The sequence below is a fragment of the Prenolepis imparis genome, unplaced genomic scaffold (assembly GCF_030444845.1).
Source record: "Prenolepis imparis isolate NDT839.2.m4 unplaced genomic scaffold, iyPreImpa1.0 SCAF_44, whole genome shotgun sequence".
Classification (NCBI taxonomy): domain Eukaryota; kingdom Metazoa; phylum Arthropoda; class Insecta; order Hymenoptera; family Formicidae; genus Prenolepis; species Prenolepis imparis.
The window spans coordinates 83,873-106,544 of NW_028141202.1; the positions used below are offsets into that span (position 1 = coordinate 83,873).

Below are 22,672 nucleotides of genomic sequence, written 5' to 3' on the forward strand. Positions count from 1 at the left end.
GTAAACTTTACAGCTTAACTTAAATATTATAATATTATGAGCGATTTCTCTTATTCGGACATTTATTTGTTCGCTTTCTAAGTTTTCGATCAGTTCAATATCTGAATTCTCTATTGGGATATATCAGAAAAATTAAACTGACAAAAATTAATTATGACATCTTTTTAATCTTAATAGTCATTTTTTGTAAGCTTTATATAATTCTCATGACTGAAATTTAAATACGAGATAGCTAGATCATCGCGCGTCGCATAGCGGTAAATGAATAAAGAACTAATGATTACTGAATATTGTTATTTTTGGAATATTGCTGTAACATTTCTCATAAAATATTACATATGTTATGTAATATTAAAGTAATGCTAATGTAGCATTTGTTATATAACGTGTAATATTTCAGTTAAGCCGGCGTCACACGATGTACGTTTTTTTGTATGATTAGCTTGTATGCTAGCTTGTATCCTGTACGTTGCTTGGTTTGCTGCATAGAGCGTTGTATAAACACGTCACACGAAGTTGGTTTGCTGTATGGAGTGTTGTATGAAGACGTCAGACGAAAGAAAACGTCAAACTAGGCCGTATTTTTCTCACTTCGTTGACTATTCTTGTCAGAGCTTCATAGCGTAAATGTTTATTGTGATAATTAGGATGCTTCACAGCATATAATGCAGGTTCTTTTTTATATGCCTCTATAAGAGAAACTATTTGTTCTTTATTCCACATTTTTATTAAAATATTAATATTCTGTCAAACGATTTTGACATATCATATCAACAGTGAAGATTGCATTGAATGAAACATTTCCGAAACGCTGATTGGTGCATGCAAGGAAACGAGCACGAAATAATGCACCGTAGCAAACATAGAAATCATACAAGCTAGACTTTCGCACTCAATGCATCGAAGTGTCTGGCATGCACAAGTGCAAGCACAGCAGCGTACAAACTAGCGTACAGCTAATTATACAGAAAAACCTACATCGTGTGACGCCGGCTTTTTATTGCTGTTATACTGTTATTAACCAGTGAATAACAAAGAAATATAACCGTTTTAAAACACAATTATATTGCAGTTACAAAAAAAATTATGTAACATAAATATTAATCAAATATAAATGTTGAAAATAACATTGGCTATGCGAGCCAAACGTGGATGTCAGTACGTATGCTTCCAATGAAATTAATTTTGTCTATAATTCTGTAGGGGGGTTAGAGGGGATTCGGGAAATTAAATCTCGAATTGAGATTATTCCCAAATAAAGTCTTGGCATAAGTACCAAGCAAAATTCGTGCCTCGTGCACATGAATTAAAAATTCCAACGAAAAAATTAATTTCATTGGAAGCATACGTACTGACATCCACATTTGGCTCGCATAGCCAATGTTATTTTCAACATTTATATTTGATTTATAACGAGCGTTTATAAATTCACACGGTATAAATATTAATAATGTATAACTCATGTTATATTGCGTGTTACTTCTAGATTATATAATAGTTATATTCTGTGTTTGCTGGGATAGTACGTTTATCGTCGTTTAATTTTGCATTCAAATTATATTTTAACGATCATTTTATCACACACAAAATGATAAAAAAAATTCAGTGCATTATAACAAAAAAACATATTTGCCTTTATGTCATTAATATTAATATCGAAGTAAAAAGTAATCAATGCATGACTATTATGGGTGCGTTCGGGGAGACGCTATTAGCGCTGACAGCGTCGTTCTATCTTTGTTACTTACTAAAAGTTGAACAAGGACAGAGCACGCTAATGCCGAACGCTGATACGAACCGCAGCACGTAATCTCATTGAATAGAATATATTATACGTCTATAAAAGTGCACAAAATGAAGCAGTTGCTTATTCACTATCAAAGTGACTGCAGGAACGACATAATCGCGATTTACCTTCAATAAGTATCAGAAGTGATCATACCCAGCAAACACATATTATAACAGTTATATAACATTGGAGTCAAAAATTAAAATAACAACGTTATATTTTTATTATATAATTGTTATGTATTATCTATTTATTATTGCTATATAACATACTAGCAAACGCATATATTATAACAGTTATATAACATTGAAACAAAAAATTAATATAACAGCTGTTATATATTTATTACATAAATTTATATATCATCTGTTTGCCGTTGCTATATAATATATTAGTAAATACCTATTATAACAGTTATATAACATTAGAATAAAAAATTAAAATAACAGCTGTTACATAATATTTATTATATAAAGTATATAACTCGTTTACTGTGTTGTTATATAATGTGTACGAAAAATAGTTATATGTTTCTTCATTTGCGTGTTTTGTGCAATGCTGCTAAATTTCGCGGTTTTTGTATACACACGGTCTTTTCCCGCGTGCTAAATGCATAATGTGGTGACAATGAAAAACCAATGTTAAAGTAGCGCTGGTGTCAAAGTGATACGTGATCGCCTCTCTAATAAAATATGATTTATGGTTGATTTATTGTTGGCGGGAAAGCCGGCAAAAAATATTGTGCTGTGCCTTCGTGTTGCAAAAGATTCACTTTCTTTACATAAACCAAAGACTGTAAGTATATTTAAAGTACTTATTATAAGACTGTTATATATTTTATATAACTGCGATGTTCGTCATTCCTCTAATATGCTTTTTCTTACAGAGATTAAAACTCTCTCCATTGAAAGATTTGATCGCCACATCTCGAGAGACCCTGAGCTATTGCTATTCGATCATCTGTAATTCGTTCATCGTAAGTACACAATTATTGTGGGTGAGCTGTGGAATGCTGGATTTTATATATTGAAGAAGGCGGAAAGTGTAAATATACAATTATTAATATTGCAAAATTTTTTAGGTTATATAGCGATATAGCCATATAAAAATATTGTAATCTGTACGCTATATATATATATATATTGTATGTCTTATTTCATAATTATTATTTGCATATTATATGTTCTTTATTAATATTATATACTTAATAGATTCAATCAGTAAATATTTTATTCATCATCAGACATTTGTGAAGTGTCATCGAAGCATCAATTTTTATGGTTTTCATATATTTTACAATAAGTCATTGTCAATAAGTGTATTAATTTTTTAAAACTGCTCTTTAAGATATTTTGCATATACAGTTTATATATATATCGCATATTTTATTTAATTTTTAATATGCTTATTGCCATATTATCTATTCGCATTTTGTTTCAGATTAATTTGATTATTTGTATGTAAAGTTTACTTGTATTTTATTAATATTTGCATATGATTTTGTATCTTATATAGTTAACTAAGATTTATTAATTTTCAAATTTTATATTTTATTATTTTTTTCTAACTACTATAACTTAATTTTTTAAATTTGTTCTAATTTAAATAATCGATCAAAATTATCAACATGCCAAAAACATATCACCATTTATCAAAAAGACGTAAAAATCAATTGATTTCATGTCATATGTCACAATTACATAAAATTACAACTATAACATCAAATGTTTCCAAAAAACATTTTAAAATTAATTCTAATATTTGTAACTCTAACTCAGCTTGTAACTCTAACTCAGAGAATACATTTTCAAATGAAACTAATACTCTTCTCAGTGATAACATTTTCGATGCATCTAATAATATCTTTAATCCATCAATGGATAATAGTTTTTCAGCATCTAATAGTTTTGACATTCCTATTGCATCAGATCAAGATAGTTCTTCATTGTCTAATTTTTCTTCCAAATCAATTGATTTTAATAATGAAATCTCGGTACAAAATGTACAAAACTTAAGTTTACAAGAAGATTTGCAAATCTTAGTTTCAAAGCATTGTATTCCTCAAGGTACTGTAGATCAACTTCTTTTTATTTTGCGGAAACATGGTCATAATGATTTACCTGAAACGTGTAGAACTTTAATGAAAACACCACGTAATACTTTTCAAAATATATCTGCTGTTAGTGGTGGAAGATACATTCATTTTGGATTAGCTTCGGGAATAAAATACTCTATATCAAAATATTGTAAAATTATGCCTCGTGAAATAAAAATAAATATTAATATCGATGGTCTACCTTTAAGTAAAAGTTCAAGTAGCCAGTTTTGGCCTATTTTCGCATCAATTGAAATTAAAGATCTTTATACCGAGCCTTTTGCAGTTGGGATATTTCACGGAATGTCCAAACCGAATAATGTAAATGATTTTCTTCGTCCTTTTGTTAATGAAGCACAAATTGTTTTTCGAGATGGTATATTATTAGATAATAATTTCCATTGTAAAATCATATTGAATGCAATTTTATGCGATGCTCCTGCAAAATCATTAATCACATGTACCAAAGGTCACACAGGTTATTTTTCATGTTCAAAATGTTTTCAAGAAGGTGATTTTGTATGTAATCGAGTTGTCTTTCCGGAAATTAATTGCACATTAAGAACAAATGAATCATTTCGTACTCGTAGTCAAGAGGAGCATCATATAGGTGATTCAATTTTAGAAAATCTCCCTATAGATATGATTTCACAAATTCCTTTAGATTACATGCACCTTGTTTGTTTAGGATCGAGGCGTTTATTACAATTTTATGTCAGGGGTAAAAAAGGTGTAAGATTATCCAAAGTTGCAATTGATTCCATTAATAAACATCTACTTGACACAAGAAAATGTATAACTAAAGAATTTTCGAGAATGCCAAAAAGTTTATTATATATTGATAGTTGGAAAGCTACGGAAGTTCGCCTTTTTTTACTTTATTTGGGTTTAGTTTTGTTAAAGCCATTTTTGTCTAAAGACTATTATAATCATTTTTTATCACTAAGTATAGCTATTCGTATATTTGCAGATCCAAAAAAATGTTTAATTCTTAACGATTTCGCACATTCCTTGATAACCTGGTTTATTTCAAACTATAGAAATGCTTTTGGACTGGAATATCTTTCACATAATATTCATAATTTAGAACATCTTGCAAATGATGTCAAAACTTTTGGATGTTTAGATGCTTTTAGTTGTTTTAAATTTGAGAATCACATGCAAAAAATTAAAAAGCGAATAAAAAATTGTGGCAAACCATTAGAGGAATATTCTAATCGAATTTTCGAATTAAATCAACTTCCATTAGAAAAATCATATTTAAAGTCATATCCTATTATTCATATTAAAAAGACAATTCAAAACACTAATGATATATCTCATTTAGAGTTCAATGGCTTCAATATTTTTACAAAAGAAAATGAAAACTGTTGTTTGTTGAACGATAATTCTTTGGCATTTATTTTAGAAATAATTTTAGATAGTAATGATGTTCCATACATAAATGTAAAGCGAATTTTATATACCGAACCATTTTTTAACACTCCATGTGATTCTAAAGAACTACTGGGTATACAAACTTTTTTGGAAACAAGTCCTTTTAACATAGAAAAATTGCCGGCAACAAACATAAAAACAAAATGTTTGAAATTAAAACATCTTGAGTTGCAAAACACATTTGTTATAATTCCACTTTTGCATGCATGTACCTAATTATTCTTATTTTGATTTTTTCTTTTAAAGAATTATTCTCATCTTGCAGTAATGTTCTTTTTAACAGCTTTATCATTACCAAGATTAAATATCTTAGTGTTTTTTTTTTAAAGAATGATGAGATAATACTGCAGGTTTTTTATGACTATTGATTTTCATATATTGCTATGTATTGCTGTGGTTAGTTTTAGCTTTAAGTTGTTTAAAATATTAAATAAATACTTTGATATTACCTATAATTAAGATTATTTTGTACCACGCCTTTTTTCACGGACAATACTTTCGTTCTAGAAATTGCACTTCTTGCAATTTCTTCTTGTGTCGGCGCGATCTTTGTTCATCGCGCAGGATTCTGTAAATATATATTTACAGAATCCTGCTTATAGTGCTGTTTTTTTTGTGCATATCAAATCGTCGATTTCTTTGTGTCGTCAATCTGTGTGCCTACCTGACTCCATAGTGCGCGCGTTACCGCTGTTACTACTATTTAAAGATTCCGAACAATTATAAAAAGTGTATAGTGTTTTTTGTAAAAACATTTATAACAAACTTTATATTCTACAAAGAATAATAGCTATGTACATATATACATATATTAATAGAATGTAGTGTCAAACTCACACACATCCTCGATACCCATCGTTCTACCTGAACATTACGGGTGGTGTGCGAATTATAAGAAACTCTGTATTCTGCATATATATTTTTTTCAGAGAAAATGTCCGAAACAAAATTGTACGCAATTGTACAATTTTTAGCTGATGAATCTTTCTCAGAGATTCCAACAAATTGGATTCAACGAAATAATGATGTCTTTATTTGTTGGTGGCCTAATACAAAGAATATCAGTTCGCTTATTAAAAATCGAGCTGAACCGGATAAAAAATTATGGTCAAGATTTGATATAACGGTGATAAAATATTGTTGTAAGTTATAATTTTATGAATACTATATTTTAATTATAATATTTTCATTATTTTAATTTTTTAACGTGTAAATGCATATTTTATTTATATTTTGTGTCAAAAATTAATTTATTATAATTACTATATATTATTACGGATGTTATTGTTATTGTTATTATATTTATATGTACATATGTATTTATTATTATTATTATTTGGGTAGCGTCACTTGCATCTGCCCGCAAATCAGCTGCAGATGCTCAGTATGGTACGACTGATGAAGAAAAATGTGGCCGAGGGCAAAGAAAATTAAAGAAAAATGAATATTATTTTTCTGAGAACGATGAAAATGATTATACTGACGATTCGAATGATGAAGAAAGAAACGCGTGTGATGATGATGAAGAAAATTACGATAACGAAAAAAACAAATCGGTTAAACACTTGAAACAGAGTAAATTTTAACATTTACTTTGAATTAAATGTTTTTATATAATTGCTGAATATTTGAGATGCTTATTTATTTTTGTTTGTTGTTATTTTTCTTATTATTTTATTTTGTTTGCAGATATTAATCGACCTGTTTTTAATTCTATTCCTGAATACAATTCTCAGCAAAAAGATAATTGTTGCCAATCTATCAATACTTCCAGTACTGATAAAAATTCAAATTGTTTTGTTTCCAAAAATACTGATAATGAAATTTCAGTATCACGCACAAGTAAGTTTATATATCTTACAATTTCTATGAATATAATAAAATGTAAATATTAAATAACCAACAATTGTAATCTGTAGATAACAACAAATGCAGTTCTAATGAAAAAACAAAAAAAATTACATATTCTGATAAGTCCGCATCACCCTCTGGTATAATGGATATTGAGAGTATTCCTATCTTAGAACTTCCAGAAATACAAGATATTTATAAAATTCTAGAACGGATAGAAAGTAAGTTATGACAATTATATCTGCAATGTATTATATGTACAATTTTAAGAATTTATTAAATATTTAATACTCATATATTTAATACTCTAATATACTTAATATTTAATACTAACACTGTGCGTGTGTGTCAATTATATGGATGATGTTTGCAATTATAAAAATATACAGAAATATATATACATACATATATATATATATATATATATATATATATACACGCTATACGTTTCTTTTTAATTGTAGCAGGTTTAGATAAAGTTATACGTGCAAACGTTGCTACCAATTTCGAGCTAAAAAGTATCTCGAGAAGATTAAGTACATTGGAGTCTGGTCAACGTAATGATGCAGAATTGACAGAAAATGATATGGTAATGATAATGCCCTTATTGCCACTACAAACAGTTGAATCTATAAAAGAATTCGAAAATTTAATTATATCAAACGAAGTTGCTGCATCGCAATTTGTAAGTTATTTTTCATTTGCAATTATTTCTACATCTGTATAGAGATCTATCTATACCATTTACTATATCATTTCCATCTATATCATTTCTATACTAAAAAGAATCCATATAGAAAAATGAATAAGTTGGATTATAGAACATTAAAGTGAATGCAATTACCCATTGAATAAGAATCGTTAATTTTTTTAAAAGAAATAGTAAAGAGAATTAATTCATATGTATTATGTAAAACTTTTCATTTTTTTAAATATAGAATTATTTTTATAACCTTTTTATATGCAGTTTTTATACATTTTTCAATAAACATTATTAACTACTTTCTTTTTCTAAATTTATAGTATAGTTGATATGATATTATCTCTATATTATATATTATTTACATAAATTTATTGTTAATTTCAGAAAAAATTGATCCTAAAAATTGGAGGCACCACTCCACGAAATAGCATTCATCGTACTTTAGAACGAATAATCAGCAATAAATGCGCAATAAACTGTTCCTGGAAAGGCGTTCGATTAAATTATAAAATAAACAATTTAACATTTATTAAGAATATACGTGGTAAATATTTGAAAATTATATTTAACTATTTTTTAAAATTCTTTTTCAATTCTGTTTAGATTACACAAACGTACATTTTTTTTATTAGATACTATTTAATTATTAAATATAATTTTCCTTTCATATACATGCGTATATGAAATTGTGTCAGTATATTAATTAAATTTTAACTTATTTTACAGATATTATATGCTCTGTACATTCAGGTTTAACTGAATCCGAATTCGATATAACTGCTGCGGAATGGTTCAGGTTTGCAAAGCAACGAGCAATACGAGAAGAAAAAAAAAATCTATAATACATGGTGCTATTTACATTTAATATACTCACACACGTTAAACACACATTAAATTGTTTTAGTTTAAAAATTCATTTATATATCTTAATTATTTGTGATATCATAAATATGTTTTTGTTTCGTTATTTTCTTATAATATATATATAGAAAGTTTACACATATATGTTATATATTTTCATTCAGAAATTTAATTTATATTTTAAATAGTTTATATACGTATATATAATTATATCATTTATGATAAGAATAAGTTTCTGTGGACGTATATTATAAGAGAATACACATAAAATTGAGTGATTTTAATAATAACCATATGATAATTAGAAAAATAATATATAATTTTTAAGTTTTATTATTTCGTTTACGAAAATTATAAAGTTATAATGTCTAAATAAAATTAATGATCTATATATATCATATATAATAATCTATATCTTATCTATATATAATTAATAACCTCTATATATCTATATTATGTATATATTATATATATAATAATCTTATTATATATATATATTATATATATAATAATCACTTTTAAAGCTTCAAAAACAATATAAAAAATTAAGTTTAATATATGTATTAATGCATTAAGTTTAATAAAAATCAATTAAATGATATTTTTAATCTTTTATTAATACATAATCTTTTTATAAAATTATTAACAAAGCTTAAAAAGTGATTATGAGGAAAGATTGTTATAAAGATTATTTTACACACACACACACGCACGCACGCACGCACACACACAGCACGCATCTCTCAACAAGAAAAATTGTAGTTGCTCAACAATTTAATAAATTTTTTTGTTGTATAATATAATATAAACATATGTATATAGTGCACGATGTCAATATATTAGCTTTTCTGAAAAATTTGCATGTTTTAAAAAATGTAAATTTATAAGTTTTATGTTGACATCGTGTCATTATGTTTATATTCATATTATTCATCAAAAAAATTTATACAAAATTATTGAGTTACTACGATTTTTTGTTGAGAGATGTGTGTTGTGTGTGTATGTGTATATACATTTAATTGTAACAATTATATAATTAATACATTAAGAACACATAACATACATTAAGTTGTTATATAAATATTACATGTATATTCAAAAACATTTGAAAATTAGATGTGACATTCATATAACAATTATATAAATATTGAACCAGTAATCTTAATATGTTATATCTTAATTATATTATAGTTATGTTCTTAATGTAACACAATAATATTACATTATATAATTGTTACAATTAAATGTATAACTATTATATAACATTGTTGCTTCCTTGAGTGGGAAATTACAAGGAATGAGAGTATTACATGTTGCAATACTGTTATATTACTTGTTATATTTTGTTACATTGAGTTATGTAACCGTTATAATATAGTTATAAAATGTGTTTGCTGGGTAGTTATTGACATTTGTAGTCATAATGAAAAAAATGTATAACTATTTATTTGTCGAGCTCTCTGGTAAGTAATTCTATCTTTTTAATCAAGTTAATGCATTCTTTAAGATGCTACAAAAGTATACGTATATTAATTCTAAATTCTAAAGACTGTTACATTAAGATAAAATTTGTGCTATTAAAACCAGGGTTGGCAAAAAACTTGTTTTTTTCATTTTAAACAAAAAACATTGATTTTTTGTTTAAAATGAAAAAAAATTTTGTTCATATAACTTTAAAGTACTCTTCAAGCCATTAAAATTTGTTGTACGTCTTTTTTTTCTACCTCTTATAGTTTACCAGACATTCGATCCTAAAGAAAAATACCGTTTTTCTTTAAAGGGGTGTTTCACCCCTTAAAACTCAATATCCACACATATAAAAAAATACGTGTCTTTTAGATTTGTATATTTAACAACATATTTGAAGAAGAATCAAATCGGTTCCGGACAGTTGTGACATGTCCCTTGTAAGTCAAACGTTACAGTATTAACATTTTCTTTTAACGCAAGCCACCATGTTATCGGTTTAACATTTTTAATGGATTCCTCAGAAAAGACGCGAGTGGTCGAACATTACATTACGATTACGGTTACATTACATTACGATTACACAGATCAAAGCTATCAAGTGTTTTTTTTGCTTGTTTAAAACATGTTTTTTTTGTTTAAAACATGTTTTTTTCTTACTTTACTTAAAAACACGTATAAAATAAAAAAAACATGTTTTAAACAAAAAAATCAATGTTTTTTGTTTAAAATGTAAAAAACAAGTTTTTTGCCAACCCTGCTATTTTGTATCATAACTTCAAATATGATACTTATTACAATCATATGTTAAGAAACTTGTCTTGCATATTGTCATTTATATATTATATATTATATAAATATCGAAAACGCCATTTGTGAGCCCCAATACACTGTGTATATTTACACGATATACATATATGTATATCCTGTGTATATTTCGCCTACGCGCGTCTATCGTCATATATATAGACATTATCAAATATTGAACGAAGCTATGTAAGCTATGTCGCGTGAACTTGAAATATCGATGTGCTGTTCGTTCTGCCACTCGTTGTTATTTCTTATTTTATGGAGCACTTTGCAATTCGCATACAGGCTGACTTAATCTTCAAGTATTGCAGAAACAGAGCACTTCAATGAATAATTAATAGTAAATTATAAAAACTAAGGTCTTATATATGGTAATCAGGGTTGGCAAGAAACTTGTTTTTTTCATTTTAAACTAAAAAGAAACATATTTTAAACAAGCAAAAGAAAACGTTTAATAACCGTAATTATATAATATATAATCTGATTTTTTACACAAGTTTTTTTAGTTGAGTAATAATTCTTTATTAATATATAAAATTATATATTCTTTATTTTATTTTGAGTTATTAATTTTAAAATTTATTTATTTAATTTTAATTAAATTTAAAAGTAGGTATAAAAAAATACCCAATATGCAATGACTGCAATACTGCAATGCAATTCCAATATGTTATTGTTACCATTCATTTTTTTGTACTTAAATGTTTATTATTTTTTTAGTTAAAGGAATGACATTATTTTATTATTTGCAATAGATAAAATATATAATGCAATGTGTTATAATTTAGTTTTTTTGTATAGTTTGTAGATAGTAGATAGTTTTATAAGTAGTCTTTAATATATTCAATTATATTGATTATTACTTAATATTTAATATCCAAAAATAAATATTGTGTTAAAATAATGCTCATCTTATTTTTATTTCATTATTTATATTTTTATATATCTATAAAATATAGATAAAAAACTAAAACAAAAATCTTTATACACGATTAGTTTTTGTTTGTTTTTGCTTTTTTTTGCAATTTCTTTTTCAAATAATCATATGTTTTAATTGCAATGTTTTAAACAGTTTTAAACAGTAATTTAAAGCTGTTTAAAACAAAAATGTTTAAAACAGTGGACACTGTTTTAAACAAGTTTTAATCAAACAGTTTTAAACAAATTGTTTAAAACATGCCAACCCTGATTAAAACAGAGTGTTTTATACGCGATATTCTTGAATAAACTTCAAAACTTATTCTTATTTACGTCAAAGTAAATACCCCGTATAATTATTAAGTAAAAATTACTTTTTAATTATACAAATCTCATTTTTTTGATATTTCATAAATCTAAATATTATACACTACGCAAAACAATTAGGGGAGCGCTTTAAAACTTGCAAAATTTGATGATTTTTAAGAAGCCATATCTCCGCTTAGAGAGGTCGTAGAACAATGTTTCTGGGCGCATTTTAACGGGTGAAGCCTCAACTTTAAAGTGGGTAAGGCAGCATTATTCATCTCATCGAACTGTTTTTCGTGTGAGGCTTAAAATCAGATGGCATAAAAACTTTAGAAATTTCTTGACTTTGTAGTTGTCCATGGAAAAAACAGGGATGAAATCATAAATGCCACCACATTGGCTTTGAAGGAACCCTTCCCTTTAAAATGCCGCAAGAAATATTGCTCTATCATGCCTAGGAGCCGAGTTATCGCATTTCAAAGTCACCCCTGCATTTTGCAAGATTTTTAGCAATACCGCCGGCATTCGCGTTATCCAATGTGCACCATGGGGAGGTTGCTCGATCGGATTTTGCACATCATGTGTATGTGTACGTCAATGTTAAGTGTATGCGTGATGCGTGTGTGTGTGCTTTAAAGCGCTCCCCTAATTATTTTGCGTAGTATATAAACATTTTATAATACAGATAACTCATCATTCTTATTAAAATTACATTTAGAAAATAATACAGATTCAAGAATTGAAGAAAATGTGATGGTAAAAAATAAATAAAATTGAAAGTTTGAATTGTCACGCTTTCTTTACCTAAACGGTAGAAAGTCCGCATTATCTTCTTGAAGTGTTTAAAAGCGACAAATTTGTTTTATTAGCGATACAAATTTCTTATACTTATATAAATGTTGGCGCAAGAAAGTATAATATTATTTAAATAATGATACTCTATAATATACAAAATTGTAAATATTAACGAACGAACTCTCCGCCTTTAAATTTGATTACCAAAAATTTGTGCACACTGTATATTATATATCAAAAACCATTTTGCATTTTTTTTACAGTTCCACTAACTCGCAAATGGCCATTGATGTCTTCACCATTTCCGTTAACGTTCATAATTTTTGGATATTTATTTTTTGTTCTTTACGCTGGTCCTCGCTACATGAAAAATCGATCGCCGTATCAATTGAGAACCATTATGTTACTTTATAACATAATACAAATTTTAGCAAACATATGGGTCATACAAGGACATATATCTTCCGGTTGGTTCTCAGAATATGGTGTAATAATGCATTCAGTGTCATCTCCGGATTCTTCCAATACGATCAAAGTATATTTTCACAATATATAATAATAATTATTACTTGTTATCGATTATATTATTTGCTAGAAAAGGTAAAATTATATGTAATTATTAAATATGTAAGGAGAATACATAAGCAGAGAAAATACGATATAGTGGTATAAGATCCATAAATGACTCATTTATATAGGCAATATTTTTTTTAAATTCTTTAGTAGTACTTTGTATATTTTGTATTATCAAAGTTGAATTTCAGAACTACAATATTTTGTGGTGGTTTCTATTAATGAAAATATACGATCTTGTTGATACATGCATATTTGTATTGAGAAAGAAACAAAATCAGGCTTCCTATTTTCACTTGTACCATCATGTATCAAATATATTTTTCACCTGGATTTATTTAAAATATGTTTTGGACGAAAGAGTGACATTTCTTACTCTGCTTAATTGTGCCGTACACGTAATCATGTATTCGTATTATTTGATCACTTCAAGGGGGCCGAAATATCAACAAATATTAGCTCCTTTTAAGCCTTATTTAACTAGTATACAAATGGTAAGTTGCATTATAATATTTTATAACAAAACTTAACACTTAAAACATAACTTTACACACACACACAACATATACATATTTCAATAATTTATGTTTCAGTAATATAATGCATATTTGTATAATTTTTTTGTTTTTCTGTTTGCGAAATTAGGCACACCTTACTGCAATTATAATATATTTAATGCAGTTTGCAAATCCAGTTTGTCAAGTAGAAGCGCAGTTTCATTTAGTTATACATGCTATTCTTAGTGTAAATGTACTAATACTTCTTTACTTATTTTATGATTTTTATAAGACATATTATACTCACGTATCTAAAGAAAAAAAGAATTAAGATTGATATCAAATTAGTACAAATAATTATAATGACTAATTAATTTTTTACGCAAGCGACTAATTAGTTATTTATTGAATAACAATAATGTTATTTCAAAACTTTAGTTATTTTAATCATTTCTTGTGTTTATAATCACTTATTAATTTCTTGATATTAGTCAAGAAATAATATTATTGTTATTCACAATTGTTATTTAATAAATAACTATAATTAATCGCTTGAATAAACAATTTACAATTTTTAATTATTTGTATTTCATTAATATTCAAAAAAAATCTAATTATGTATACATATATATTTCATGAATGTTATTAAAATATACATAATTGTATACAAATTGAGTATAACACAGTGTTATATTATTTAATACTATTTATTTGTTTTTTCTCGATGTTATATATGTACATATACATATACCTATGTATAATAGGTTTTGTTGCTAAATAAATATTTTTTTAACGACTATATAATTATTTTCTTTTGAAATGCGTATAAACATATAAAGTATAATGTCAAATTTTAGAAGAATATAATACGCTGAAGAATTATTACTATATGTATATTTATTGAGCAGATTTATTTCGATTTTAAAATATTGTATCAATTTTAATTTATATGTATAAATAAAAGAAGTACACATTATATAATAAATTCAATTTTTTCAAAATCTATAATTTTTGAATATATATATATATATATTTATATTATATATATATATATATATATATATATATATGTATATTTATATACACAATTTTCTTACATGCTTTTAAGCATGACGTCTTTTAAATAAAATGTATTATTAATAAGACGAGGGACCAGGTATGTCGGCAACATCAGCGTCTGCAGCATGTAGCTTTAAAATATTTTTATTTTTTTTACAGCAGTAGCATATAATTTGTCCGCCGACATAAGAAACAAATGTTTTTCATTAACTTGCATGTTTATAGCTGTTTCTCCCCTCGTCTTTAATGCAGATTTAAATACACAAATAGCATTAACAGAAGCCGACGAAAATTTATTACGTTTTTTTGTTTTTACATTATTTAAAAGAGAAAACATTCTCTCCGGATCGGCATTAGAATTTGGAAGCGATCTAATAGTATTTATAACATTTTTTAAATTAGGATATTTAGCATTATTATTGGTGTCTCGACGTTGTCAAATTTCTTTCCAAGCATTATCAAAATTTAATTTAGTGAGGCTTTGTTTTTCTTCCATTGTAAAATCTGATGCTAATGCAATCCATTCTTTTTTTAAAGCATCTTCATCAAAACCGCTAATAGTTTTAATGACGAAAGAAACGTTATTGAATGATGTTTCTCTATTATAAAATAAGCTTACAAATGGTTGAAAAACTATTAATTGTGATAAAAATGTGTCATTTATTGGTAATCTTTTACGAATTTCTTCTGCAGCAGTCACATAAAATGTTAAACATTTTTCTCGAATAATTTTAACAATGTCTACGTGACCTTCCAGTAGTAATTCGTTAAGATATTCTTCACATTCTGAACCCAAAGTAACTTCATTAAGATCTTTTTGGTTCTCCTTTAAAGAGAATGCAATATTTTCAGAAAATGGTTCTAAATGCTCTTCTTTTAAAAAATTTTTGCAGAATTTTCGGAAAAGAAATTTTTTGGATTTTGGTTGTAATAAATGAATTCTGGTTTCTAATGCTTGAAAAAATGCATTAAATGCATTAAAGAAATTTAAAGTATATTTTAAAAAAAGAAAATAAGCTTTTAGTTCAACGTTGTTCATCATAGACAGTAGATATTCTCCAGAATTTTTTTTTTCCTTTACAACCATTTCGGTAAGAAAATATTTAATTGTATCCCAAGATTCAAGAAGTCGTTCGACACATAAATAATGAGACAGCCAGCGTGTATCACATAATTTTAATATTTTGCGATTTGTTTCTTGGAAACATTCACAAAATTCTTTGAAAATTGCTGTACGTTTTGGGCTGCTGTTCAAATCATTAGAAATTTTTTTAATAAATTCATTGCAATACGCAGGTATTTTATTACATGCAGTATGCGCTGCTAATGCAGCGGAGTGGCAAGGGCATGTTAAAGTTAGTAAACGTGGACATAGTTCTTCCAACTTTTTTTTGAACGATAAATATTTCCCTGTCATCACAGATGCGCACGATAAGGCGACAATATTTGGAAATGGTATCTGCAGTTTCCACATTTCACATTTAAATGCCTGAAACAACTTTTCTGCGCTTGAATCTTTGGCATCAATATCGATTAATTTGACTAATTGCGAGCGAACATCTAATGTCTCCGAATCAACGTATCGGACAAAAAAAGTCATCCATTTATTATTAGATATGTCTGATGTTTCGTCAATAAAAACTGAAAACTTTGTAATTTGAATTTTATTGACGACACGATCCGTCTCAATCGGACACAAAACGTTTGTAATAATGCCTTTACATTTCGTTCGACTCATGCTCATGCTTTTCAATACGTCAGGATCTTCTCCTATTTGTTGAAAAAATGTAAGAATCTCTGTTGCATTTTGATGAGAAATGTTTTTATCAGCAATTAATGCTGCATATCTGATTTCCGCGGATTTTTTACGCTCATTAAATGGCAAAAGAGATTTATTTTGCATATTTAAATCTTCTAAATTTGATTGATTTTTTTCTAGATATTTTTTATATATATTTATGTGTGTTTTGGATTCTGCATGACGATGGATTTGCGATAAACTACTAGCGATAGATTTATCGCAAATCAAACAAAAAAATAAACTTTCGTCATGTGGCACTTCACGCAACCAAAGTTTAAATTCTTCAATATCTAACCATTCTTTTTTAAATATTGATTTACGCGATTTTTTTATTGGTATCTCAACATTATCATTACTATTATTATCAGATGATAATGTATTCTTTTTAATATTATTTTGATGATACGCGGAGTCAGCATGTCTTAATATGTATGTTGAATTGCACGAAAAAGTTTTATTGCATATACTGCAATAATAAAGACTACTATCAGATGATACTTTACATACCCAAGATTTGTATCGGTCGTCTGTAAGCCAAGCTTCTGCAAAACTTCGCTTACGAGCTTTTCGGGGCTTCGTCAATTCAGCACACATTTTTCGTTACTTTATACTATTTGTTAAAGCGAAATATATATACTGATCAAGAGCTAATTGCTCGAAAACTAGAGATGTTTATAGTAAAACGGTCTACAGCTGACTCGACGAATTTCGAAGACATAAATGTCAAAAACCTGTCGCTAGATTGTTATTGTGTCAAACAGCTGATTCGAGAGCTGCTTGACAAGACGAGACGCGCAGTAAAACGATCAACACGCGCAAAAAAGGTAAACACGGCTCGTCGGGAAGCTGAATATAATGATTGAAATACATTTCCCAATATACAATATTTTAAATTTTTTGACGGAAGAAACCACCACCTTCTCGCGATTTCCGTTGAGCAACAATATGTACGTCGTACATTAGTACAAAATAAATAGGGAATAAAAAGAATAAAATCTTAAACAATATTTATAAATTAAAATATTATTTTATTACAATTGTTTCTTTAAAGATAAAAAATCTTTTTTAATAGAAAGGCGTATATATTGGCCAAGAGTGGATTTTTATATATAAAATATACTTATAATTATTAATTATAATTATTATTAATTAATAATTATTTTTAATTACAATTTTAAATATAAGTTACTTAATTTATGTTTCAAATATATTAATTTTATTAATATTATTTTATAATATTAAATATATTTTTTATATTTTATATTTTCTTTTTGCATATTGGGTCGCATCGCCTACTCGCTATCGCCAGTATTCCGGATTCGCTTGAAATTCGTAGCTCTATTCTATCAAAAGAAAATAAAGGACAAAAGATATATACCTGTTCTCTTCTACACATGTTCGAAGGACAAGGATTCTCATCTTTTCGGTGCGCTCTGCGCTGCCGACCTACCCCCTCCACTGCAAGATGGCTGTCGCGAAGTGGCTGTCGCGCGTGAAATCTTGCATCACTGATTCTGATACTATAATTGTACATGCTTTGAAAGATACCTCTGAAAATTTCAGCCAAATTAGACGCTCAGTTATTGTTTGACAGTCGTTTGTGTTAGTCGATGTCAGTGTTTTTGTAAAACATACTTCGACGGTCGCTATGGCCAAAATTCACGAATTGCGATTCGAATTGATTGATCACCCACCGTATTCACCAGATCTGGCCCCCAGCGACTTTTTTCTGTTTCCTAAACTCAAAGTTTGGCTCGGAGGTCAGAGATTTTCATCAAACGAGGTCATCACGTCCGTAGAAGCCTATTTTGCTGAGCAAGACGCCAACTACTATTAGGACAGGTTAATATAAAGAGATTGGAGCATCGCTGAAAAAAGTGTATCGACTTAAAAGGAGACTATGTTGAAAAATAAAACTGAATTTAACCGAAAAAATACTTGTTTCTATGTTAGGCTCAAATCTTTTCAGTCTACTCTTATATATAATTATTATTATTTTTAAAGTAAGGTCCGTTTTGAAATAAAAAAAGATCTTAACATATAAAAATAATTTATTATGGCCAAAAAACTTCTACAAGCTTACTTTATTTTTTCTCATCATTGACTTCCACCCATTTTTGATATTGTTTCAACAGCTTCCTAAATCCATTGTTTTAAGAGTCTGCCGCCTGTGTCTTGAACCAGTTATAGTAACGCCGTTCTTTAGTTCACCGTTAGGAAATTTAATAGACAACTTTGTGAGGTTTTTGGACCAAATGTTATGAGTGACAGTAAAGTTAGGCAATGGTGTCGTTTGTTTAGAGAAGGACACACACATCACGAACAAATGTTCATGACGAAGAGCGTAGCGGTCGCCCAACAATGATGATAAAAGGTTTAATGGAAGAAGTAAATACAAACATTATTGAAAATTAGCGGTTTACGGTTTCAGAATTGTCTATTCAATTTCTTAAAGCAAATGAAAAAACAAAAAGAAAAGCGTACTAAACAACAGCATTACTAACTGGTTCAAGACACAGGCGGTAGACTTTTAAAACAATGGAATTAGGAAGCTGTTGAAACTTGAACCAATATCAAAAATGAGTGGAAGTCAATGATGATTATGTAAAAAAATTAAGTAAGCTTGTAGAAGTTTTTTGGCCATAATAAATTATTTTTATATGTTAAGATCTTTTTTTTATTTCAAAACGGACTTTAAAAATGCGCCTCGTATTTATTATATAATATTGTTACATTAAAGAAACAATGACCTTTGTATATTATATACACTCGTCAACAAAATTAACGCATATATATTTTAAGTCAAAATTTCGCATAATTTCAAATAAGCATAACTCCGCTAAAAATAATAGGATTTGAAAAATTTTTTTTTTACTGTCAAGATTGAAGTCTACTTTAGAAACCATTCGTCAGATTTTTAATTTATCCTCCTCCCCCGTACGCTACTGCTTCAAAAGTAAGGACGTGTTTTGTCTCTAAAAAATTGCGTACTTTGTCGCACTCCACGGGGTGAAATAAATTTTTTTCGCAAATCTTATCATAACTATCGTAAAATGTGGACTTTTTACTACAAATTTAAAAAAAAAGCAAAGTTCGTACGATTTTTTTTCGCGGAGTTATTACATATGAAAGTTACCCATACATTTTTTCCATTTACCGCCAGCATTAGTATTACCCGACACGCACCACGAGGTTGCTGGTTGGATTTGGCGCATAGTGTGTGTGTGCATGTGTGTGTGTATGTGTGTGTGTGTGTGCGCCCACGCGTGCCTGCGTGCGTGTAAATTTGGGTTCAAATTCCTTAAACAACAATTAGAGCATGCATTAATATGCGTGAACGTATAGAAGAAGTAATCTGAAGACGAGGCGAGAACACACAATTTTGAATGAGAACATTCCTACATTTCCCTCTCCTAACCATACGCACGCACGCATAAGCACGTACGCACGCACGCACGCACACATACACACACACAGCAGAGAGGGTTTGGAATCATTAAATGGAAAAAATGTATGGGTAACTTTCATATGTAATAACTCCGCGAAAAAAAATCGTACGAACTTTGCTTTTTTTTTAAATTTGTAGTAAAAAGTCCACATTTTACGATAATTATAATAAGATTTGCGAAAAAAATGTATTCCACCCTGTGGAGTGCGTCAAAGTACGCAATTTTTTTTAGACGAAACACGTTCTATCTTTTGAAGCAGTGGCGAACGGGGGAGGAGGATAAATTAAAAATCTGACGAATGGTTTTTAAAGTAGAGACTTCAAGCTTGACAGTGAAAAAAAAAATTTTTCAAATCCGATCATTTTTAGCGGAGTTATGGTTATTTGAAATTATGCGAAATTTTGACTTAAAATACATATGCGTTAATTTTGTTGACGAGTGTATATAAAATATATAAAATATATATATATAAATATATATATAAAACATACCTGAATCGATTTAGATGATTTACAGAAAAAGAGCACATAAGTCTATATGCCCTTTTTCCATCCATGGCCTTAATTATCATAGACCAATGTGTAGAAAAAAATAGATGATATCCTACATTGATAAAAAATTATGTAAAAAATGTGAAAAATTCTGTATTGAAAGAAGGATTAATGTTAGAAATTTTGTATCATATTAAAAGAAAATATCGAATTTTAGAGATGTAAATGTGTATATCTAATTATACATGTAAAGTTTGTTTAATACAGTAGAATGTAATAATATTTAATACAGTAGAAGCCAAATTCAATTTGAAATACAAAATACTCTAATATACAAAGTGTAAAGTAGAATTATTAGATAATCTTATACGTAAAATAACCTATTTTAACTACTTTTTAACTAATTAATGGCTGTTATATTGGATCTTCCATTTTGAAATTTGTAATTCTGACGCCAGATTAGCCAGATTTGTATTCAGCGACTTTGACAACATACCTTCATATCTATTTTTGTGGCAAGTTATGTTGTAATAAAAAAGAAAAACAGTGGTCATAAATGGCCCATTTTTGAGGTTTTTCTTCACACTTTGACAACAAACGAATGTCACCACGTCATTCTATAGTCAAATACTATAAGCAATCATACAAATACATGTCGGCTTAGAGGCAAAAATCGGCCACTTTTTAACATATTTTAATTTTAACCATACAATCACTATGTATAAAAATCTTATTTGTTAAAAAAAATTTAAAGCCAAGCATTTCCATAATTTTTAAAAAAATCGATGTCAAATTATATATACAGATTATATATACAGGATGTCCCATTTTAATCTCCCCAGGCAATTATCTCGAAAAATATGGAAGATATGGAAAAATGTTTCAGACAAAAGTTGTAGGACTTGAAGGGGGACAGGTGATGAAAGTATAGACTTGATCTTGAGTGACCTATTGAAGGTCAGGTAAAGGTCATCAATGTTTTCTCAAATGGAACCCCCTATTTTTTATTACATATTCTTGTAGCCCTTGTCGATACGTTTTCAAAACACTACCTATTGATGTCTCTTACGCAAGCCGTTCCCAAGATACGAAGCTTCAAAGTTGACATATCATCGGCATTTGCATTATCCAATGTACACCGCGGGGAGGTTGTTCAGTCAAATTTGTACATCAAGTAGCCCTAAAAAGCGCAGACTTTGTGTGTGTATATGTGTATGTGTGTGTGAGTGTGTGCTTTTTTAGTAAAACTTTTCTCTAATTATTTTTATTCTGGTTATTTTAATGTAAGGGAAAGGATAAGAAAATGGTAGAGAAAGAGAGATAAAAGTTTTACTAAAGAAGCACACACACACGCACACGCACGCACACACACATACAAAGTCTGCCCTTTTTAGAGCCACTTGATATACAAATTCGACTGAACAACCTCCCCGCGGTGTATGTATGTACATACATATATCAATAATGCAAATGCCGGCGGTATGTCAATTTTACACACACACACACATACACACATACACACATACACACTAGTGATGTAACGAATATTCGTATTCGCATTCGCATTCGCGAATATTCGCTGATTTCAAAGTATTCGCATTCGCGAATATTCGCTGATTTCAAAGTATTCGCATTCGTATTCGTATTCGCAGAAAATATGCGAATGTTTTGCGAATATTACTTTAATAAAAGTTGATCTCTTTAGAGGAAAAAATATATAAAATGTTGTAAAAAAAACTAGACAATTAAATAATTTTTCTTTATTAA

General features: G+C 28.1%; 2 protein-coding genes across 6 annotated transcripts in view; both read left to right on the forward strand.

The window, feature by feature from the left end:
* Positions 1-14,510, forward strand: part of LOC145947118 (very long chain fatty acid elongase AAEL008004-like) — a 62,992-nt gene extending 48,482 nt beyond the window's left edge. The window contains exons 1-5 of one of the 2 annotated variants that reach the window (XM_083056895.1): positions 1,061-1,941; positions 10,136-10,199; positions 13,299-13,570; positions 13,800-14,102; positions 14,254-14,510. In XM_083056895.1, the coding sequence (XP_082913021.1) occupies positions 10,160-10,199; positions 13,299-13,570; positions 13,800-14,102; positions 14,254-14,436 (798 nt within the window). In that variant the 5' untranslated portion in view covers positions 1,061-1,941; positions 10,136-10,159 and the 3' untranslated portion in view covers positions 14,437-14,510. Of the gene's footprint in view, positions 1-1,060; positions 1,942-10,135; positions 10,200-13,298; positions 13,571-13,799; positions 14,103-14,253 lie in introns of those variants that run through there. The other variant, XM_083056896.1, reaches the window with a different exon arrangement.
* On the forward strand, positions 1,941-9,022 carry LOC145947117 (uncharacterized). Of its 4 annotated transcripts, none has more exons than XM_083056892.1 (9): positions 1,941-2,584; positions 2,676-2,833; positions 6,251-6,463; positions 6,666-6,896; positions 7,011-7,163; positions 7,241-7,393; positions 7,637-7,857; positions 8,260-8,419; positions 8,602-9,020. In XM_083056892.1, the coding sequence occupies exons 3-9, from the start codon at positions 6,256-6,258 to the stop codon at positions 8,715-8,717; spliced, it is 1,242 nt and encodes a 413-aa protein (XP_082913018.1). In that variant the 5' UTR covers positions 1,941-2,584; positions 2,676-2,833; positions 6,251-6,255; the 3' UTR covers positions 8,718-9,020. The 4 variants fall into 4 exon arrangements, with proteins under 4 accessions (XP_082913018.1, XP_082913019.1, XP_082913020.1 ...); XM_083056893.1 differs by having other exon boundaries at positions 2,676-2,765; XM_083056894.1 differs by lacking the exons at positions 1,941-2,584; positions 2,676-2,833 and having other exon boundaries at positions 3,281-6,463; positions 7,640-7,857; positions 8,602-9,022.
* Positions 14,511-22,672: the final 8,162 nt, after the last annotated feature.

What these genes read in the sequence shown, in the direction of transcription:
- LOC145947117 (XM_083056892.1), top strand. Translation starts at nt 6,256, where the DNA reads ATGTCCGAAACAAAATTGTACGCAATTGTACAATTTTTAGCTGATGAA. An exon ending in AATTTCAGTATCACGCACAA is followed by an intron (nt 7,164 to 7,240) that starts GTAAGTTTATAT and finishes TGTAATCTGTAG; the next exon opens with ATAACAACAAATGCAGTTCT. An exon ending in AATTCTAGAACGGATAGAAA is followed by an intron (nt 7,394 to 7,636) that starts GTAAGTTATGAC and finishes TTTTAATTGTAG; the next exon opens with CAGGTTTAGATAAAGTTATA.